The sequence below is a fragment of the Oncorhynchus gorbuscha genome, linkage group LG11, assembly GCF_021184085.1.
Source record: "Oncorhynchus gorbuscha isolate QuinsamMale2020 ecotype Even-year linkage group LG11, OgorEven_v1.0, whole genome shotgun sequence".
NCBI lineage: Eukaryota > Metazoa > Chordata > Actinopteri > Salmoniformes > Salmonidae > Oncorhynchus > Oncorhynchus gorbuscha.
In genome coordinates this window covers 36465549-36483796 of record NC_060183.1, presented here as the reverse complement: position 1 = coordinate 36483796, position 18248 = coordinate 36465549, and the positions used below count along the sequence as shown (strand labels likewise).

At 42.5% G+C, this 18248-nt stretch overlaps 1 protein-coding gene across 3 annotated transcripts in view; it reads left to right on the top strand.

The window, feature by feature from the left end:
- Positions 1 to 18248, top strand: part of LOC124048560 (E3 ubiquitin-protein ligase UHRF2-like) — a 42689-nt gene that overhangs the window by 10213 nt on the left and 14228 nt on the right. For all 3 annotated transcript variants that reach the window (XM_046369473.1, XM_046369472.1, XM_046369474.1), the window contains exons 3-7: positions 4478 to 4812; positions 11639 to 11857; positions 12156 to 12265; positions 12618 to 12804; positions 15108 to 15231. In XM_046369473.1, coding sequence (XP_046225429.1) covers positions 4478 to 4812; positions 11639 to 11857; positions 12156 to 12265; positions 12618 to 12804; positions 15108 to 15231 — 975 coding nt within the window. The remainder of the gene's footprint in view (positions 1 to 4477; positions 4813 to 11638; positions 11858 to 12155; positions 12266 to 12617; positions 12805 to 15107; positions 15232 to 18248) is intronic.

Genomic DNA, 18248 nt, shown 5'->3' with positions numbered 1-18248 from the left:
AACGTTCGTCTCACGGTAACCATGTTGCGACACGTTTAATCTCCTCAATGAATCAGACATTTGAATTGGGGAAACTTTTTATTGCCACGCAACAAACGGTTGCTAAGATTTTTCTTGGTAATTATTTTTTTAATACTCTGTTGCAGTAAGTGGCAAGGCTGACACGTTTTGATAGACGTCCTCTTAACAGTTAACACCTTAGCCAAGCTGCAGGGGAGCTGGGGCTAAGGATGCCAAGCGGACCCAAGCCAAGAGACACATGCGCAGAACTTAACCCTGAGAAAAGGCATGCTGGCCTGCTGCTGGTGAACCACAGTGGCTGTAAATGATATTGGCTGGAACATGGACAGTAACTGTCTCTTGGCTCAATGAAAAGCCTGTGCTAGCCATCTACCATCAAGGTGATGACTGGCCCTGTGTGACTCAGTTGTGGGTTAAATTTATGCAAGGATCACACATACACATACCAAAAATGTATGTACTCTGATATATTCTTAGCTTTGGGACACATCATTGTGAGAATGTGTATTGGTTGTCCATCGTTCTGGTGGGTGGCAACAGAAAATAACAATACCACAATATAGCTGGCTTCACCCCCGAATCCAACATTTGTCCAAAGCGCACCATTCCTGCCAGTAGACAACGCACTTCACGCTACCACTGTTTACACTGCAGGAATATGGTGCGGTTCGGACAAAAGTTGGATTCAGATGTTTATTTGATAGCGAGGGACACATTTCACTTCACGTCTTGTAAGTAGAGTTCCTAGAGATTATACATATGCTTTTGTTGACAGGAAAAACATTTTTTGGGGTGAAGCCGGTGTTGTGTCTTTGGCTATGCCGGATTAAATGATATGACATGCTATTCTATAAAATAATTTCTCTGTAATTAATATTACCTGATTGAGCTAATCATGTAAATGTAATTAACTAGAGAGTCAGGGCACCACAAAATAATATTTATAGAGCTGTTATCTTCCGAATAAACTCTTAAAGACCTAGTAATATTTTACATAAATAGCAGTCAATATTAATCGTCACCTTAATTCAGTCTCATCTGAAAGTTGTAAATTCTTGGTTATCTTCCTGACTAACAAGTTGAATCAGCAATACAAAATTGGGTTGAATGATTTATTTACTAAATACCTAACTAATCACACAGAATTACACATACACATAATTAATCATAACTTGATTACAAATTACGTCATAAAGGAAAACGTCCCTAGCGGGCGGAAGAGATATGACCGCATTTTACACAAAAGAGAAGGGCTGGGTTTGAGTGAAAGAGCGCGAAGACTGAGTAACAAAGGAAGAAGCTGTGCTATCGTAAATACAGTATCTTATGCATTCTAAATTACCGCCCATTTGGAAAAGGAAAATGCAATAAATATTTACTGAGCTGCGCTTCAGTAGGTTGGTGGTATATGGAAGGCCGTGTTGCCAAACCGAGTCCTTTGTCCTTTGAAGAATGTCTCTGGTGGTCAATTGGATACGTTGTAGTAACGTCGTTGTCTGTTCCTTCCTAACCCTCGTTTGCAGCTGCTGTTGCTAACTCAATGGCTAGGAGGTATCACTTCTGTAGTGAATAAGAATTCAAAGTTCATACCATTCGCAACAGCTGACGTTGATGTTGGTTTCGTTCTGTAGTTATTTTCTGAACCATTCTGACATCGGACCGTCGTCCTCACATCCTCTGAACAGGAGGTTATATTGTCGTCAAGGCTTTATATAGGAAGGGAGAGGAGGGCGTGTTTGAAAAGTTTTATCTCTCATTTGGAAGCTAAAATTACATTTCATCCCATCACGAATAATTTCATATTCAAACATTTCAATTGAACAACAATTCCATGTGAATCCGATAACTCTGATATGTGGACTTTCCACTGTAGAGTTTGTCATCTTATCATTGATGAGTATGTCTCGGATGACAACCGAACTGACATCATATTTGGGGTCAAAATGATCACAAGAACGGGGAGCAAAAATCCCAGAACCACACGGGGGGACCTAGTGAATGAACAGCAAAGAGCTGGGTCCAAAGTAACAAAGCCTACCATCAGTAACACACTACGCCGCCAGGGACTCAAATCCTGCAGTTCCAGACGTGTCCCCCTACTTAAGCCAGTACATGTCCAGACCCATCTGAAGTTTTCTAGAGAGCATTTGGATGATCCAGAAGAGGATTGGGAGAATGTCATATGGTCAGATGAAACCAAAATCTAACTTTTTGGTAAAAACTCGTCGTGTTTGGAGGACAAAGAATGCTGAGTTGCATCCAAAGAACACCATACCTACTGTGAAGCATGGGGGTGGAAACATCATGCTTTGGGGCTGTTTTTCTGTAAAGGGACCAGGAAGACTGATCCATGTAAAGGAAAGAATGAATGGGGTCATGTATCGTGAGATTTTGAGTGAAAACCTCCCATCAGCAAGGGCATTGAAGATGAAACGTGGCTGGGTCTTTCAGCATGACAATGATCCCAAACACACCGCCCGGGCAACGAAGGAGTGGCGTCGTAAGAAGCATTTCAAGCTCATGGAGTGGCCTAGCCAGTCTCCAGATCTCAACCCCATAGAAAATCTTTGGAGGGTGTTGAAAGTCCGTGTTGCCCAGCAACAGCACCAAAACATCACTGCTCTAGAGGAAATCTGCATGGAGGAATGGGCCAAAATACTAGCAACAGTGTGTGAAAACCTTGTGAAGACTTACAGAAAACGTTTGACCTCTGTCATTGCCAACAAAGGGTATATAACAAAGTATTGAGATAAACTCTTGTTATTGACCAAATACTTATTTTCCACCATAATTTGCAAATACATTCATTAAAAATCCTACAATGTGATTTTCTGGATTTTTTTTCTCCTTTTGTCTGTCATAGTTGAAGTGTACCTATGATGAAAATTACAGGCCTCTCATATTTTTAAGTGGGAGAACTTGCACAATTGGTTGCTGACTAAATACTTTTTTGCCCCACTGTATTTATGACTGTCATAAACCTACCCCCAGGCCAACATCGTGACACCTATTATGGTAGGGTTATTTTCAGTCACCACCCACCAGAATGATGCATAACTCAGGAAGTCCAACCAATACAGACTCTCGATGTTGTGTCACAAAATATTTTCGCTTTAATGTGAATATTAAGAGTAGACCAAAAGGCTGCCTTACTATGATGTTGCTACTCCCCCCCTCAGTATTTGTCCACAAACACTCACTGACGAACTTTCCAGAACTGATGAACATTCCAGAACAGTGATACAATCCTTAGGTGCTAACTCTATTAGCTAACTATGCTATGCTACTCATCATAACATAAACTGAGGACGCATCATGAGGCGATCTGAATCCAGACCCAAGCCATGATTGCATGGAACACAGAATATTTCAGACGTCATTATAAAGGCCTTGAGAGAGGGGGTGGGGTGGGTGGGGGGTGTTAGTCACGAAGAAACATTGGGGTCTCCAAAACCCACAGTCTGGAGAAGCGTGTTTTGGTTCCTCACTTTACATCTGGATGAGAATCAGATGCTTCATTCAGACTGCTGTTTCATGTGGTAATGTCATTAGCTCCAGGGGAGACAGATAGTGAAAGCAGTGTCATCTCCACAGGCCCACAAGGACTGCTTAAAAAATAGTGGCACTCGGTATCAATAATACTCTGGACCTGCAACCATTAACTTTAATGAAGGGTATAGAGTTCACTGCATTTGCAAATCTCAATTTCTTTAGCCATGATTCACATTGTAATGTCAACATTGCTAGGCCCACGCCTCAGACAGGGAGGGGCAAGGCCAAACTCAGCCTGTCTCAGTTGTGTGCTTTGCTCTTCTTCCATCATTAAAGGCCCAATGCAGCTGTGATTTGCAGAGAGGTTTGGAACTCTTTTCTTATTGGTCTATTAACTAATTTAACGCCTGATGATTTCACCAGGCAGGCCATAACTCCATCCCACCAAAACAGGCAGAAATTTCAGGTGGTCTTTTCAAACCGCTCTTACACTAAAAGGGCATTATCATAATTGTTCACAATTGGAAATATATATTTGATTGCACTGGGCCTTTAAATAAACAGAGGCTAGTTGGAGAATTGATAGCTAAACACCAATAACTGGGCTAACCCAATTTCACATTTAAACGTCTTTCTCATTTTGTTGCTTCCAGTGGTCCACCGACGTTTTTTTTTTTTCAGCTACTTTGTATTCCATTGTAAACAAATGCTTGTCAACAATAGTAAAAAAAATGTATGGGTATTTTAGAAGTAATTGCAGAGGTCTATTTCTTAAAAAACATTTTTTTTTTAGAAATGTCCAATATGTCTTTGTCATTTTTCTTTGATGCAGCATACATTTAGTTATCCAGATGCCTGCTTTCATTAATATTGAAGCCAGGTGTACTCTTAAAATGATAAACAATAATGTGTATTTTTATGAATGTTTAAAAGCTAAACTATTTCATTTTTTCTTGTCTCCCAGATAAATGAGTTGGTGGACTGCAGAGACATAAGCATCGGTGCCTGGTTTGAAGCCTGCATCGACAAGGTGGCACGAACCCCAAAGGGTCAGAACAGCAACAGCAAAGCTCCTACAGCGGGGAAGGTTGGCAGGCCTAGCAAAAGGACTAATGGCAAGCTGGAGGCCGAGCCGGGCCAAGGCCACCCCTCCTCCTCCACGGACAATAGTAATGGAAATAATTATTCGATGTTAAACTCGGATAGTGGGCCAGGGGCTGCGTCCTCCACCTCTCAAACAGACTCTACTGCCACAGACAAAGAGAAGGAGGATGTCACGTACCATATCAAATATGACGAGTAAGTTGGAGCACCTGAGGAAAAAGGCAGCATGACTTGTCGGGAATTCCCACTTAGGAACCCTATTTTGGATTTATTTTCGCCCTTTTTGGGGAGGGGTCATCTACACTTGATAGTTTCACCCACCCAGGTTTGCTTTCCTTAATTCCCTGCCATTTGGTTTCTTTTAGGCGTGTTAGAGTAGGTCCTATTCTTTTGGGATGGGTCACCTACTTTTGGTTGGTAAGTAGGAGTACGGTATGTTGTGATGAATCCTACCAGGTACAGTGAGCTCTAAAATAATTGTGGTTTTTACTCTGTACTCCAGCACTTTGGATTTGAAATGATACAATTACTGAGTGCAGACCGTCAGCTTTCATTTCAGCCTTTTTTGGTACCTACCCCCCCATTTTAGGGGACCAAAAGTATTGGGACACTATACTGTTTGTGTATTAATAAAGTAGTATAAAGTGTAGTGTTTGGTCCCATATTCATAGCACACAATGACTACATCAAGCTTGTGACTCTACACATTTTATTGAATACATTTGCCGTTTGTTTTGGTTGTTTCAGATGATTTTGTTTCCAATAGAAATGAATGGTAAATCATGTATTGTCATTTTGGAGTAATTTAAATTATATATTTTTTGCACCTTTTTTCTCCCCAATTTTGAGGTATCCAATTGATGTAACTTGCAGCGATGAGACAAGTTAGTCTTGTCTCATCACTGCAACTCCCGTACGGGCTCGGGAGAGGCGAAGGTCGAGAGCCGTGCGTCCTCTAAAACACGACCCAACCGAGCCGCACTGCTTCTTGACACAATGCCTGCTTAACCCGGAAGCCAGTCGCACTGGAAGAAACACCATACACCTGGCGTACCGTGTCAGCGTGCACTGTGCCCGGCCTGCCACAGGAGTCGCTAGAGTGCGATGGGACAAGAACATCTCTGCCGGCCAAACCCTCCCCTAACCCGGACAGCACTGGGCCAATTGTGCGGCGCACATAGCCTGGACGACAGAGCCTGGACTCGCACCCAGAATCTCTAGTGGCACAGCTAGACCATCGTGCTACTCAGGAGGCCCTTGGAGTCACTTTTATTGTAAATAAGAATACAATGTGTTTCAAAACACTTCTATGTTAATGTGGATGCTACCATGATTATGGATAATCCTGAGAAAGTTAGAGATGCACAAATATCATACCCCCCTAAAATGCTAACCTCCCCTATTATTGTAATGGTAAAAGGTTAGCATGTCTTGGCGGTATGATATTTGTGCGTCTTACTTTCTCACTCGTCATTATTCACGATTCATTCAGGACTATCTGTAATCATGGTAGCATCCACATGAATGTAGAAGTGTTTCGAAACATTCTATTCTTATTGACAATAAAAGTGACTCAAATTAATTTGTTGGGCACAAAATAATCTGAAACACAACCAAAACAAACTAAAAATGTATCCAACACATTTGTAGAGTCACAAGCTTGATGTAGTCATTGCGTGCTATGAATATGGGACCAAATACTAAACTTTAGACTACTTTTAATAAACGTAAGTGAATTTGTACCAATACTTTTGGTCCCCTAAAATGGGGGGTGCTAGGTACAAAAAGTGCTGTCATTTCTAAAAGGTTCACCCGATATGGATGAAAATACCCTCCAAATTAAAGCTGACAGTCTGCCCTTTAACCCAATAGTCAATATATCGTTTCAAATCCAAAGTGCTGGAGTACAGAGCCAAAACGACAAAATAAAAAGAGAAAGAAAGGGGGTCACTGTCCAAAAGAGTTTAGAGGTCACTGTGAGTCAGAGCTGTGTAGACTGGGGTTACTGGGGAGTTCAGGAGATACCATTACATGCCATATATTTGGCTGTAGAAGTGCTTTGATATCCCCTTACAGTATGTAGTCCCGCCCCAGTAAATACAGAGGAGGTGTGATTGCATGCAATAGAAGTGGCGATAAATCTGACATAATACCCCTTATGTATTGCTGCACCAAAAGTGCCAGCCACTCCCTCAGTAACCTTTGACCTGGAAAACTAAAGCTCCAAGCAGTAATGAAACGGCAGCATTAACTGTTTTCCTTACTAGGCTGGTGGGGCACTGGCCAGTGAAGTCAAATTGAGTTCAAAGGCAGGTCAAAAGGCAACAGAGTTAGTTCCTGTCTCAGAAATCCATTCCCGAAAAATAGGTGTCTGTAGATCAGTGAGGTTTGCATGTTTTAAGACAGACAGATAACCTTCTGAAACACTGGCTAGTCACCTGGAGTAATCGCATGAGAACCAGATTTAATACTGTAGACAGGTCAGTTGGTAATCTGAGATGTTGAGTCTCATTTTCCAATGTCCATTTTCCATGTTGAGTCTCAACTTCCATGGCCTCTCTGAAAACATTGTCAGTAGTTTGTGTTTATAACCACAACTTGGACAACATGTACAGTTTTGCAAAGTAGTGTCACGAACCGGCTCGTAGCCCTTAACAAAGAGGGAGACAACGTGCAGATAACGGAATAACAAAAATATGTTTATTAACTGAAGTAAACTATATACAATTTAACAATGCTGTGTGTGTGGGGGTAGTCAGTAATCAGTGGTGTAAGAGAGTGGTTGCGTACAAAGATGGTGATAATGAGAGGTGCCAAAACAAACAAGCCACAAAACGCCACAACCAAAAATAGTATGTCTGTGTGGAGAGAAGGCTCCTCTATGAATGGGGGGAAAGGTGTATTTATCCCCGGAACACACCCGAGCCCAGGCATGTCCCATTTCGCTGACGACCCTCCCGGCTCCGCCCACCGTCATCCTATTAAAGAAAACAAGCGTAAAGAGCGAGAATTCGGCAGACAGTGGGAGGGTCGTCACAGCAGCTAACATCTGCAACGTATTAATATAACTGTTTTGTTCTTGTACTCCTTTTACGTAAATAATCAGAAATCACCCTACGTCCTGCTGGATGGGGAAAGTCCCTTTGTTGGGGGTGTAAACCCACAACTCTTTGGTTCAGAGGGAAAGGAAAAAGGGGTTGGGTTGGGGCAACTAGTTTAAAACCACAGCCCCTGATTCTGTCTGCCTGCAGCTTATAAGAGAAAGGAGAATAGAGTTGGTGGGGAGAAGCTGCTAGATGGAATTTGGAGTCATCTTTTTCAGGGAATTGAATTCAAAGGAGCCGTTTCCAAGGTAACCGTGGAGTTCTCGGGGAGCGTTACTCTAAACCCCATTCCAATTGCTGCCTAAAATTGAGCTGCACATCGAGCATGTTGTGAGGTGAGGTGCATAAGGCTCTTCGCTTAGTGAACCACTTACATCACTTCTGTAGCTACCAATCTCTCTAGCCCATATGTATCAAACTCATTCCACAGAGGGCCGAGGGTCTGCAGGTTTTTTGCTCCTCTCTTGTGTTTGATTGATTGAATTAAGGTGACCGATGGGTTCGGAACTCCCCTCACTTGGTTGTATCGGTCTTCATTGAACACAAATTGAAAGGAGAAACCAAAAAGTGGCAGACTCTCGGCTCTGCATGGAATGAGTTTGACACCCCTGTTCTACTCATTGGGCATATTTCAGTACGATGATGGGAAATAAACATTTATATTTCAAATGACCCCAAGCCAAGCAGCTTTTCTCTCTCTCTCTCTCTCTCTCTCTCTCTCTGTGTGTTGTGGTTAGGCAAGGCTTTCCAAGGCTCGCCTGCCTGCTGTAATAATTTGAGGCTGAAAAACAGCTTGTCAAAACTGAAACCACCTGTTTTACTTCAAAGTCTTGGACTAATCTGTAAAATCTTAATGAGGCTCAAAACCATTGCCTCCAAGATGGAGAATCGTCTGCATTCTTATGGCCTGTTTTTCCATTCTAACAAGCGTCTCAGATCTGGCTTGCGGTGGGACTCGCTCTCGGCCCCAACCAACGCTTTCAGTGTAGCATTTGGCACAACCGATGCATGTGCATCGATCCAAGCAAAGAAAAAACTCTGGAAAGTATAAATAAGGTATAAACAATGATCAAATGAAATGGTTATATGAAAAAGACCAGAAGGAATGTACTATTGCATCGCTGCAAAGGTCGTGCTACATGCTATTTTCCAATTGTGACGGTCACTGTATTAGTGAAGCGCCCGTTGCCGCCACATTTCTGCTCTGTGGTTTAGCCGTATCAATTAGACCTTGTACTTAAATGTACGAGGTCTAATTCAGTATTCCATGATTGCTGAGATCAAAAGGCCTGCAGTTCCATTCAGTTGTAAACGAATACTGTTTAAAACGCACTAAGCAACCGTTATTGTTTGAATATCTCATAGCTCCAGGACTGCCTACTCGCCTCCAGTAGTCGTCAGCTACTCCTCCACACACCCACTGTCTGTCCTGCACTTCACTTACTTATCCTCCCCTCTTGTTTTCAGATTCAATTTGATTAAACAGATCTTTTAAAAGGAAAAACTCAAGGTTTCCATTTGAAATATAAAATTACAAATGGACAGGGAGATTAACGGAATGTGATCATTTCGCCCATGTGATGTCGTCATGGCGTAATTACACTCAGATAAGATCAGCCAGACTCCTGCGTTGGTGTCTGTCGGGGTGTGTGTGTGTGTGTGTCCTCATCTGAATCCCAGACACCCTATCAAACCATGCTGCTTATCTGACACCCATGGCAGTGCTTCATTTGAGCTAAGGGGAAATACTCGTTTTCACATACCTCCTCTACATGCAGTATAGGTGCCCTGTTTGGTAATCTACATAATGATGATAATGACAAACACTTTCATAGTTTCTTCAGTTAACACTCTAAATTCCAGAGTCTCTAGATTCTAAATGCCAGATTCTAAATTGTGGTTTCCAGATTTTAGAGTCCAGATTCTAAAACCCAGATTCTAAATTCCATTCTAGAACCACTTCTAGTTTCCTGCTCTTCACAGGCGGTGTGTACAGTATGAGGGTCTGTGTGGCCCATGGCCCGGGGTGGACTAATCTCCTCTACTGGGTTGTTCCCGTCTCTCCCTTGCCACAGGAACACTGTGTGCTGAGCACTGACTTCTGTTCTGTTCTCTCCTTGCGGAGCTTCTATAATCCCCTCCACCCAAAAAAGGAAATTCATGCCTCTAGCCTGCTACTCTCACACTGACATCTCGGAGCTATCAATGGGCTCAAGCTTTCGTCGCTAGTTTTCCTACTCTATCGACAGTACCAGACAAAAGATTGGACACACCTACTCATTCCAGGGTTTTTCTTTATTTTTTAAAACTATTTTCTACATTGTAGAATAATAGTGAAGACATCAATACTATGAAATAACACATATGGAATCCTGTAGTAACCAAAAAAGTGTTAAACAAATCAAAATATCGATTGAGATTCTTCAAAGGAGCCACAAATGAACTTTTAACAAGGAACACCTGTTAATTGAAATGCATTCCAGGTGACTACCTCATGAAGCTGGTTGAGAGCATGCCAAGACTGTGCAAAGCTGTCAATCAAGGTGAAGGGTGGCTACTTTGAAGAATCTCAAATATAAAATCCATATTTAACACTTTTTTTTTTTGGTTACTACACTATTCCATATGTGTTATTTCATAGTTTTGATGTCTTCACTGTTAATCTACAATGTAGAACAATGTTTTCTGGTATGCACGTACACAGGCACCAAAACACGCACACACGTAGAGGATATTGCTGTGAACCGTAGGGCTGGTCTTTCTCCCTCTGTGTAAAGTGTCAGCCCTGGTGCTACAGAGGTAGGGTGTGTGTGGAACCATGGATTAAAATTCGGAACATGAACTTGAGTGTGCACGGAGCACATTGCAGGGAGACGAGAATGTGAAGGACACTGGAGAGGAGAATGTGAAGGACACTGGAGAGGAGAATGTGAAGGACACTAGACAGGAGAAATAGGAGACACCTTCACAGTGCAGCCAGTGGCTACTAAGCCTCTTCACCATGCTAATGTCTGTGAACCCAATTTATCTTGTCATCCATCAGCAAAATATTTTGTCAAAATAACCCGTCACTCTCCTCTGGTCGGATAGGACACTACCACTGTCACATTTCTAGGATGGGTGTGTTGGGAATATTAACGGTAAATCCCACAAACGACTCAGCAGTTTATTAAGGATAAAAGATGTGTCTTGTGTGCTTGTCACTTAAATTGTGTTGACATGCTTCAATGTAGTGATGCTGGGAAAGAGCTCTGTGATTTTTTTTTTGTGACACTGCAGAGAGTGCGTGCTTGTGTGGGGTGGATTGTGATAAAAGCATTGCCTAATGCAGGCCTTGGTATGTGAGCTCGTCTCCAGCATTCACTGTCCCTTTGTTGTTTAACCTCTCCAGGACTGACCACCTCTACTGGTTTTATGTCGGACATTCTTTTTGAAGTATAACTCTATTAACCTTAGAATCCTTATTCAGGGGCTACCTGACTTTGGAGTGGTGAGTTAGTCACACACACACACACACACACACACACATATATATATATATATATATATATATATATATATATGTATATATATGCCACCTTTTTAGAGTTGCCTTTTTTTTCTTCAGACCGGAGGATGGGATGTTTTTGCAACGTACACACAGTGTTTAATTTCCTCTTCTGTCTGTTCTTAGGGCGATACAGAGCTGTTAAACCCTTTCGAAGCCTGTTGCATTAGTCCCAGTCCAAGCTGCATATTATGCTGATTTTTCTCTGAAGTTTTGTGCTTACGTGCGTGAAATTCCAATTTTTCTTGTCTGGCTGTATTAAAAAAATTATAGAATTTTGGCCTGTCCTAGCAGTTTCTCTGCTCAGCTTGCTACATCTAATGTTGGTGTTTCTAATGAGGATGGCGGTGGTGTTCTCTCCTCTCCCTAGTTACCCTGAGAACGGCGTGGTGGAGATGTGCGGCGGTAACGTGAGGCCGCGGGCTCGGACTCTGCTCCGGTGGGACCAGCTCAGTGTAGGCCTTGTTGTCATGGTGAACTACAACATTGAGATCCCAGAGGAGAGGGGGTTCTGGTTCGACGCTGAGATTACTGCACTCAATGAGATCTCCAGAACCAACAAGGAGGTCCGCGTCAAGATCCTACTGGGGTAAGAGACTAGAGCTGTGGTGTAGAAACCCCGTGTATATAGAAGGTATATTTATGTCTACAGGTATTGTTGTGAATCTTCATATTCTGGTGTGAAGTGCAGGATCGGAGATGAAATCTGACATTGTAAAGGCAAAAGAAGAGGTTCGTTTTTACCAGTGTTTCATTTAATCAGATGTAAGGGCTGTGGGTTACTTATTGGTTGTATTGTGAACCCCGTAGGCCTCTAATGCAACGTAGATATTTCTGCTGACTGTTGTTGAGTGAGGACTGTTCTTGCTCCCCCCCCCCCCCCCCAGAGGGCCAGGGGACGTCATCCCAGACTGTAAGCTGTTGTTTCTGGATGAGATCTATCAGATTGAGAAGACTGGAGCACCCTCACTGTCTGCTGCAGATGGCCAGTTCAAACGTACGCTTCAATACTACAGTCTTCAGACCAGCCAGTCAGGGCTAGGATAGGGTTAAGGGGGTAATATTGAGAATTCACTCTGAATTGTTTTTGTCAAGTAGCCTCAATGATAAAATGTCCCATCGAAAATGGCCATTGCAAAATGGCACAATTTGCAATTTCACATGGTTTATTGCCATCAGTATGTGTGTTTTGGTGTGTGTGGGCATGGGTATTTGTTTTGTGGTTTTGTTTGCCTGTGTGTGCGGCAATTGTTTGCATATGTATTTGTCTGTGTGTGCACACTGGTGCATGTGTATGTTTTCACGGGTCTGTGTGTGTATGTACTCTACACACGCTTGGATTGATCCAGGGAAGAGCGGGCCTGAGTGTAAGCACTGCAAGGCGGACCCCGACTCTGAGTGCAGGTTCTGCTCGTGCTGTGTGTGCGGAGGGAAGCAGGACGCCCACATGCAGCTGCTGTGTGACGAATGTAACATGGCCTTCCACATCTACTGCCTCAACCCACCACTCTCCACTATACCAGACGACGAGGACTGGTGAGCTTCGCTATGCACTCCCACCATTTGGGGGCGCTACACTCACTCACTCACTCACATACTGTAGGCAGCATCCCAAATGTCACCCTATTCCCTATACAGTGCATGACTATGGGCCCTTGTCAAAAGTACAGTAGTGCTCTATGTAGGGAATAGGGTTGCATTTGGGATGTAGACAGAGACCGACCCATAGACCTGTGCACTAATGGCTGGTGGTGCATGTACAATATGTGGTCCATTGATTCTAATGATGAACAAACACGCATTGAGTGTTAGTCATTTCTGTATGTCAGTGATGACTGAGAAATGGCTTTAGCCGTGTGTGTGTGTGTATATGTATATTTGTGTATATATACATATACAGTGCCTTGCGAAAGTATTCGGCCCCCTTGAACTTTGCGACCTTTTGCCACATTTCCGGCTTCAAACATAAAGATATAAAACTGTATTTTTTTGTGAAGAAACAACAACAAGTGGGACACAATCATGAAGTGGAACGACATTTATTGGATATTTCAAACTTTTTTAACAAATTAAAAACTGAAAAATTGGGCGTGCAAAATTATTCAGCCCCCTTAAGTTAATACTTTGTAGCACCACCTTTTGCTGCGATTACAGCTGTAAGTCGCTTGGGGTATGTCTCTATCAGTTTTGCACATCGAGAGACTGAATTTATTTCCCATTCCTCCTTGCAAAACAGCTCGAGCTCAGTGAGGTTGGATGGAGAGCATTTGTGAACAGCAGTTTTCAGTTCTTTCCACAGATTCTCGATTGGATTCAGGTCTGGACTTTGACTTGGCCATTCTAACACCTGGATATGTTTATTTTTGAACCATTCCATTGTAGATTTTGCTTTATGTTTTGGATCATTGTCTTGTTGGAAGACAAATCTCCGTCCCAGTCTCAGGTCTTTTGCAGACTCCATCAGGTTTTCTTCCAGAATGGTCCCGTATTTGGCTCCATCCATCTTCCCATCAATTTGAACCATCTTCCCTGTCCCTGCTGAAGAAAAGCAGGCCCAAACCATGATGCTGCCACCACAATGTTTGCCAGTGGGGATGGTGTGTTCAGGGTGATGAGCTGTGTTGCTTTTACGCCAAACATAACGTTTTGCATTGTTGCCAAAAAGTTCAATTTTGGTTTCATCTGACCAGAGCACCTTCTTCCACATGTTTGGTGTGTCTCCCAGGTGGCTTGTGGCAAACTTTAAACAACACTTTTTATGGATATCTTTAAGAAATGGCTCTCTTCTTGCCACTCTTCCATAAAGGCCAGATTTGTGCAATATACGACTGATTGTTGTCCTATGGACAGAGTCTCCCACCTCAGCTGTAGATCTCTGCAGTTCATCCAGAGTGATCATGGGCCTCTTGGCTGCATCTCTGAACAGTCTTCTCCTTGTATGAGCTGAAAGTTTAGAGGGACAGCCAGGTCTTGGTAGATTTGCAGTGGTCTGATACTCCTTCCATTTCAATATTATCGCTTGCACAGTGCTCCTTGGGATGTTTAAAGCTTGGGAAATCTTTTTGTATCCAAATCCGGCTTTAAACATCTTCACAACAGTATCTCGGACCTGCCTGGTGTGTTCCTTGTTCTTCATGATGCTCTCTGCGCTTTTAACGGACCTCTGAGACTATCACAGTGCAGGTGCATTTATCATCATTAGTCATTTAGGTCAACATTGGATCATTCAGAGATCCTCACTGAACTTCTGGAGAGAGTTTGCTGCACTGAAAGTAAAGGGGCTGAATAATCTTGCACGCCCAATTTTTCAGTTTTTGATTTGTTAAAGAAGTTTGAAATATCCAATAAATGTCGTTCCACTTCATGATTGTGTCCCACTTGTTGTTGATTCTTCACAAAAAAATACAGTTTTATATCTTTGTTTGAAGCCTGAAATGTGGCAAAAGGTCACAAAGTTCAAGGGGGCCGAATACTTTCGCAAGGCACTATATATATATATATATATATATATATATATATATATATATATATATATATATATATATATATATATATATATATATATATATATATATATATATATATATATATATATATATATGAACTATAAGATAAACTGTGTGTGTGTTTTATTTAGTGCCATATTTTTATGGTGGGTATCAAAGGTTTCAAAGTTCCAAGAGACAATGACACCAAAGTATAGCACCAATAGTAGTTTATCTTCTGTCCATCAACACGCCCCCTATATTGACTCCCTGTATTGATCATGCTCTAAGGGGGTAGTGCATCTACTCCTTTAAGTGACTGACTTTTGGCTCTTGCCTGTTTTTACTTGGCAGGTACTGTCCCACCTGTAAGAATGACACTAGCGAGGTTGTGAAGGCTGGTGAGAAGCTGAAGGCCAGTAAGAAGAAAGCAAAGATGCCATCAGCCCATACAGAGAGTCAGAGGGACTGGGGCAAGGTGAGACAGACTGGGTCTATAATACTAACTACGCTAACCCCTTAGCCCCAACAGAGAGTCAGAGGGACTGGGGCAAGGTGAGACAGACCGGGTCTATAATACTAACTACGCTAACCCCTTAGCCCCAACAGCGAGTCAGAGGGAATGGGGAAAGGTGACGGGCCGTGTCTGAGATCTGGCTTGCCTACTACCTACTTCAACTGCATGCTATACTATTTAGGAACTCCTGTTTAGTCAAAAATGAACGCAGTAAGCAACAAATATCAGCACACCGGTCTCATCCTACTGAGAATTGGTCATCTAATGTGCAATTGTGTTGATTCCTGCCGTTTGTTCATTTTGGTACAGCATGTTCCCCTCAGCTGATTATCAGCTGTTGTCAAACACACTTTGGTCTTGAAAGACTATTCTATTTTACTTTAGAAAGAGGCGATATCTTGGCCTGGACTGGAGCAAATATGTTAATGCCGCAACTGGCGTTATGTGACACTCAGGAGGACCCCCTTGGTTTTTGGCAGCTGAATGAGTGAGCGAGACACTCACCCACATGGGCAGGCAGACAGACAGACAACACTGTCATTGTCTAGTGCCTTGTGCTAGACAATGAAGCCCAGGCTAGTTGAGTAAACTGAGCTTTCGGCCTGTCGAGTCACAATATTAGCAATACAAAGTAGATCTCTTCTTCACAGCTTTGTAGCAGAGTGACTGGGCAGATTGGATTATGCTGATGCATGGGGCACCGGTCTATGGCCCGTAACGTGAACGGGCAAAAGCCGTAAGGGAGGAGCATCCTTCTCCAATCGGAACAGTAATCTTCGCCACTCGGTCATGTTGCCAACAAAGCAGCGTGGTGCATTGTCCAACTTCTTATCAAAAGCAACCACTTGTGCATGTGGAAACACAGAATTATTTTCATTAAATCAAATCGGGTCCTTTTCCAACAATGCAGAGTTAAAGGTAAGATACAATCCAAAATGTAAATAGTGACACAAGGACTAAATACACAGCAAATAATGAGTAAAATAATAATATGGCTCTATACAGGGAGTACCAGTACAGAGTCGATGTGCAGGGGTACGAGGTAATTGAGGTAGCTATGTACTACATATACAGTGCTTTCAGAAACTATTTATACCCCTTGACTAAAAATTGGATCTGTTACAGCCTGAATTGAACATTTATTAAATATTGTTTTTCTCACCCCTTTTACACACAATACCCCATGATGACAAAGTGAAAACATGTTTTTATAATTTATACAAAATGTATTGAAAATAAAATGCAGAAATATCTCATTCATACTTGCTCCAAACATAACACTTTGTTTTCAGAATATAGTCTTTCTTTGCATTGTCTTTTTTGCAGTCTCACTTCACTTAATCACTCTGTCATTTAGGTTAGTAATTGTGGAGTAATTACAATGTTGTGATCCATCCTCAGTTGTCTCCTACTCACAGCCATTAAACTCTGTAACTGTTTTAAAGTCACCATTGGCCTCATGGTGAAATCCCTGAGTGGTTTCCTTCCTCTCTGGCAAGGACGCCTGCATCTTTGTAGTTACTGGGTGTATTGATACACCATCCAAAGTGTAATTAATAACTTCACCATGCTCTAAGGGATATTTAATGTCTGTTTTTTTACCAATAGGTGCCCTTTGCGATGCATTGGAAATCTTCCCTGGTCTTTGTCGTTTGAAATTCACTGTTCGAATGAGGGACCTTACAATTATCTGTCTGTGTGGGGTACAGAGATGAGGTGGTCATTAAAAAAAATGTTTTACTTTATTATTGCAAACCGAGTAAGTCCATGCAACTTATTATGTGACCTGTTAAGCAAATTGTTTTACTCCTGAACTTTAAGGTTAGCTATAACAAAGGGGTTGAATATTTTTTGAATCAAGACATTTCAGCTTTTCATTTTTAATTCATTTGTAAAAATGTCTAAAAACATAATTCCACATTATGGGGTATTATTGTGTGTAGGCCAGTGACACAAAATACTTTGAACGCACTGTAGGTAGGTGTAAAGTGACAACCGGATAGATAATAGACAGTAGCAGCAGTGTATGTGGTGAGTGTCAAAGTGTGTGTGTGGCATCAGTATGCATGTTTGTGTGTGTGTGTGTGTGTGTGTGTGTGGGCGTATGTAGTGTTTGTGTTGCGGTATCAATGTAAGCATGTATGAGTGTGTGGATATAGTCAGTGCAAGAGAGTTTGTGTAAAAAAGGTTCAATGCAGGTAGTCCGGGTAGCTATTTTATTAGCTATTTAGCAGTCTTGTTTAAGTCTTATGGCTTGGGGTTAGAAGCTGTTCAGGGTCCTCCTGTTGGTTCCAGACTATAGATGTTGGACCTTCCTCTGACACCGCCTGGTATAGAGTTCCTGGAGGGCAGGGAGCTCGGCCCGAGCAATGTACTGGACCGTACGCGCTACCCTCTGTAGCGCCTTGCTGTCGGATGTCAATCAGGTGTCATACTAAGTGGTGATGTAGTCAAGATGCTCTCGTGGTGCAGCTGTAGAACTTTTCAGCCTCCTGAGGGGGAAGAGGCATTGTCGTGCCTTTGAAGCTCTTGACCCGCTCTACTAACAGCCCAGTCGATGGGAATGAGGGCGTGCTCGGCCCTCATTCTTGTAGTCCACAGTTGGCTCTTTTGTTTTACTGACGTTGAGGGAGAGGTTATTGTCCTGGCACCACACTGCCAGGTCTGAGACCTCCCTATAGGCTGTGTCATTGTCGTCGGTGATAAGGACTACCACCATCGTGTCGTTTGCAAACTTTTTATTATGGTGTTGGAGTCGTGGGTGAACAGGGAGTGCAGGAGGGGACTAAGCACGCACCCGTGAGGGGCCTCTGTCTTGAGGGTCAGTGTGGCGGATGAATTGTTTCATGCTCTCACAACCTGGGTTACTCCTTTAATTACTTCACTTTTGTTTAGAGTTGACTTTGCCCTGGGCTTTGAACGGGGCATCTGGCTCACGTTTGGGAAGCAGCCCGTGTCCAAAACGAATTCAGTCAGCT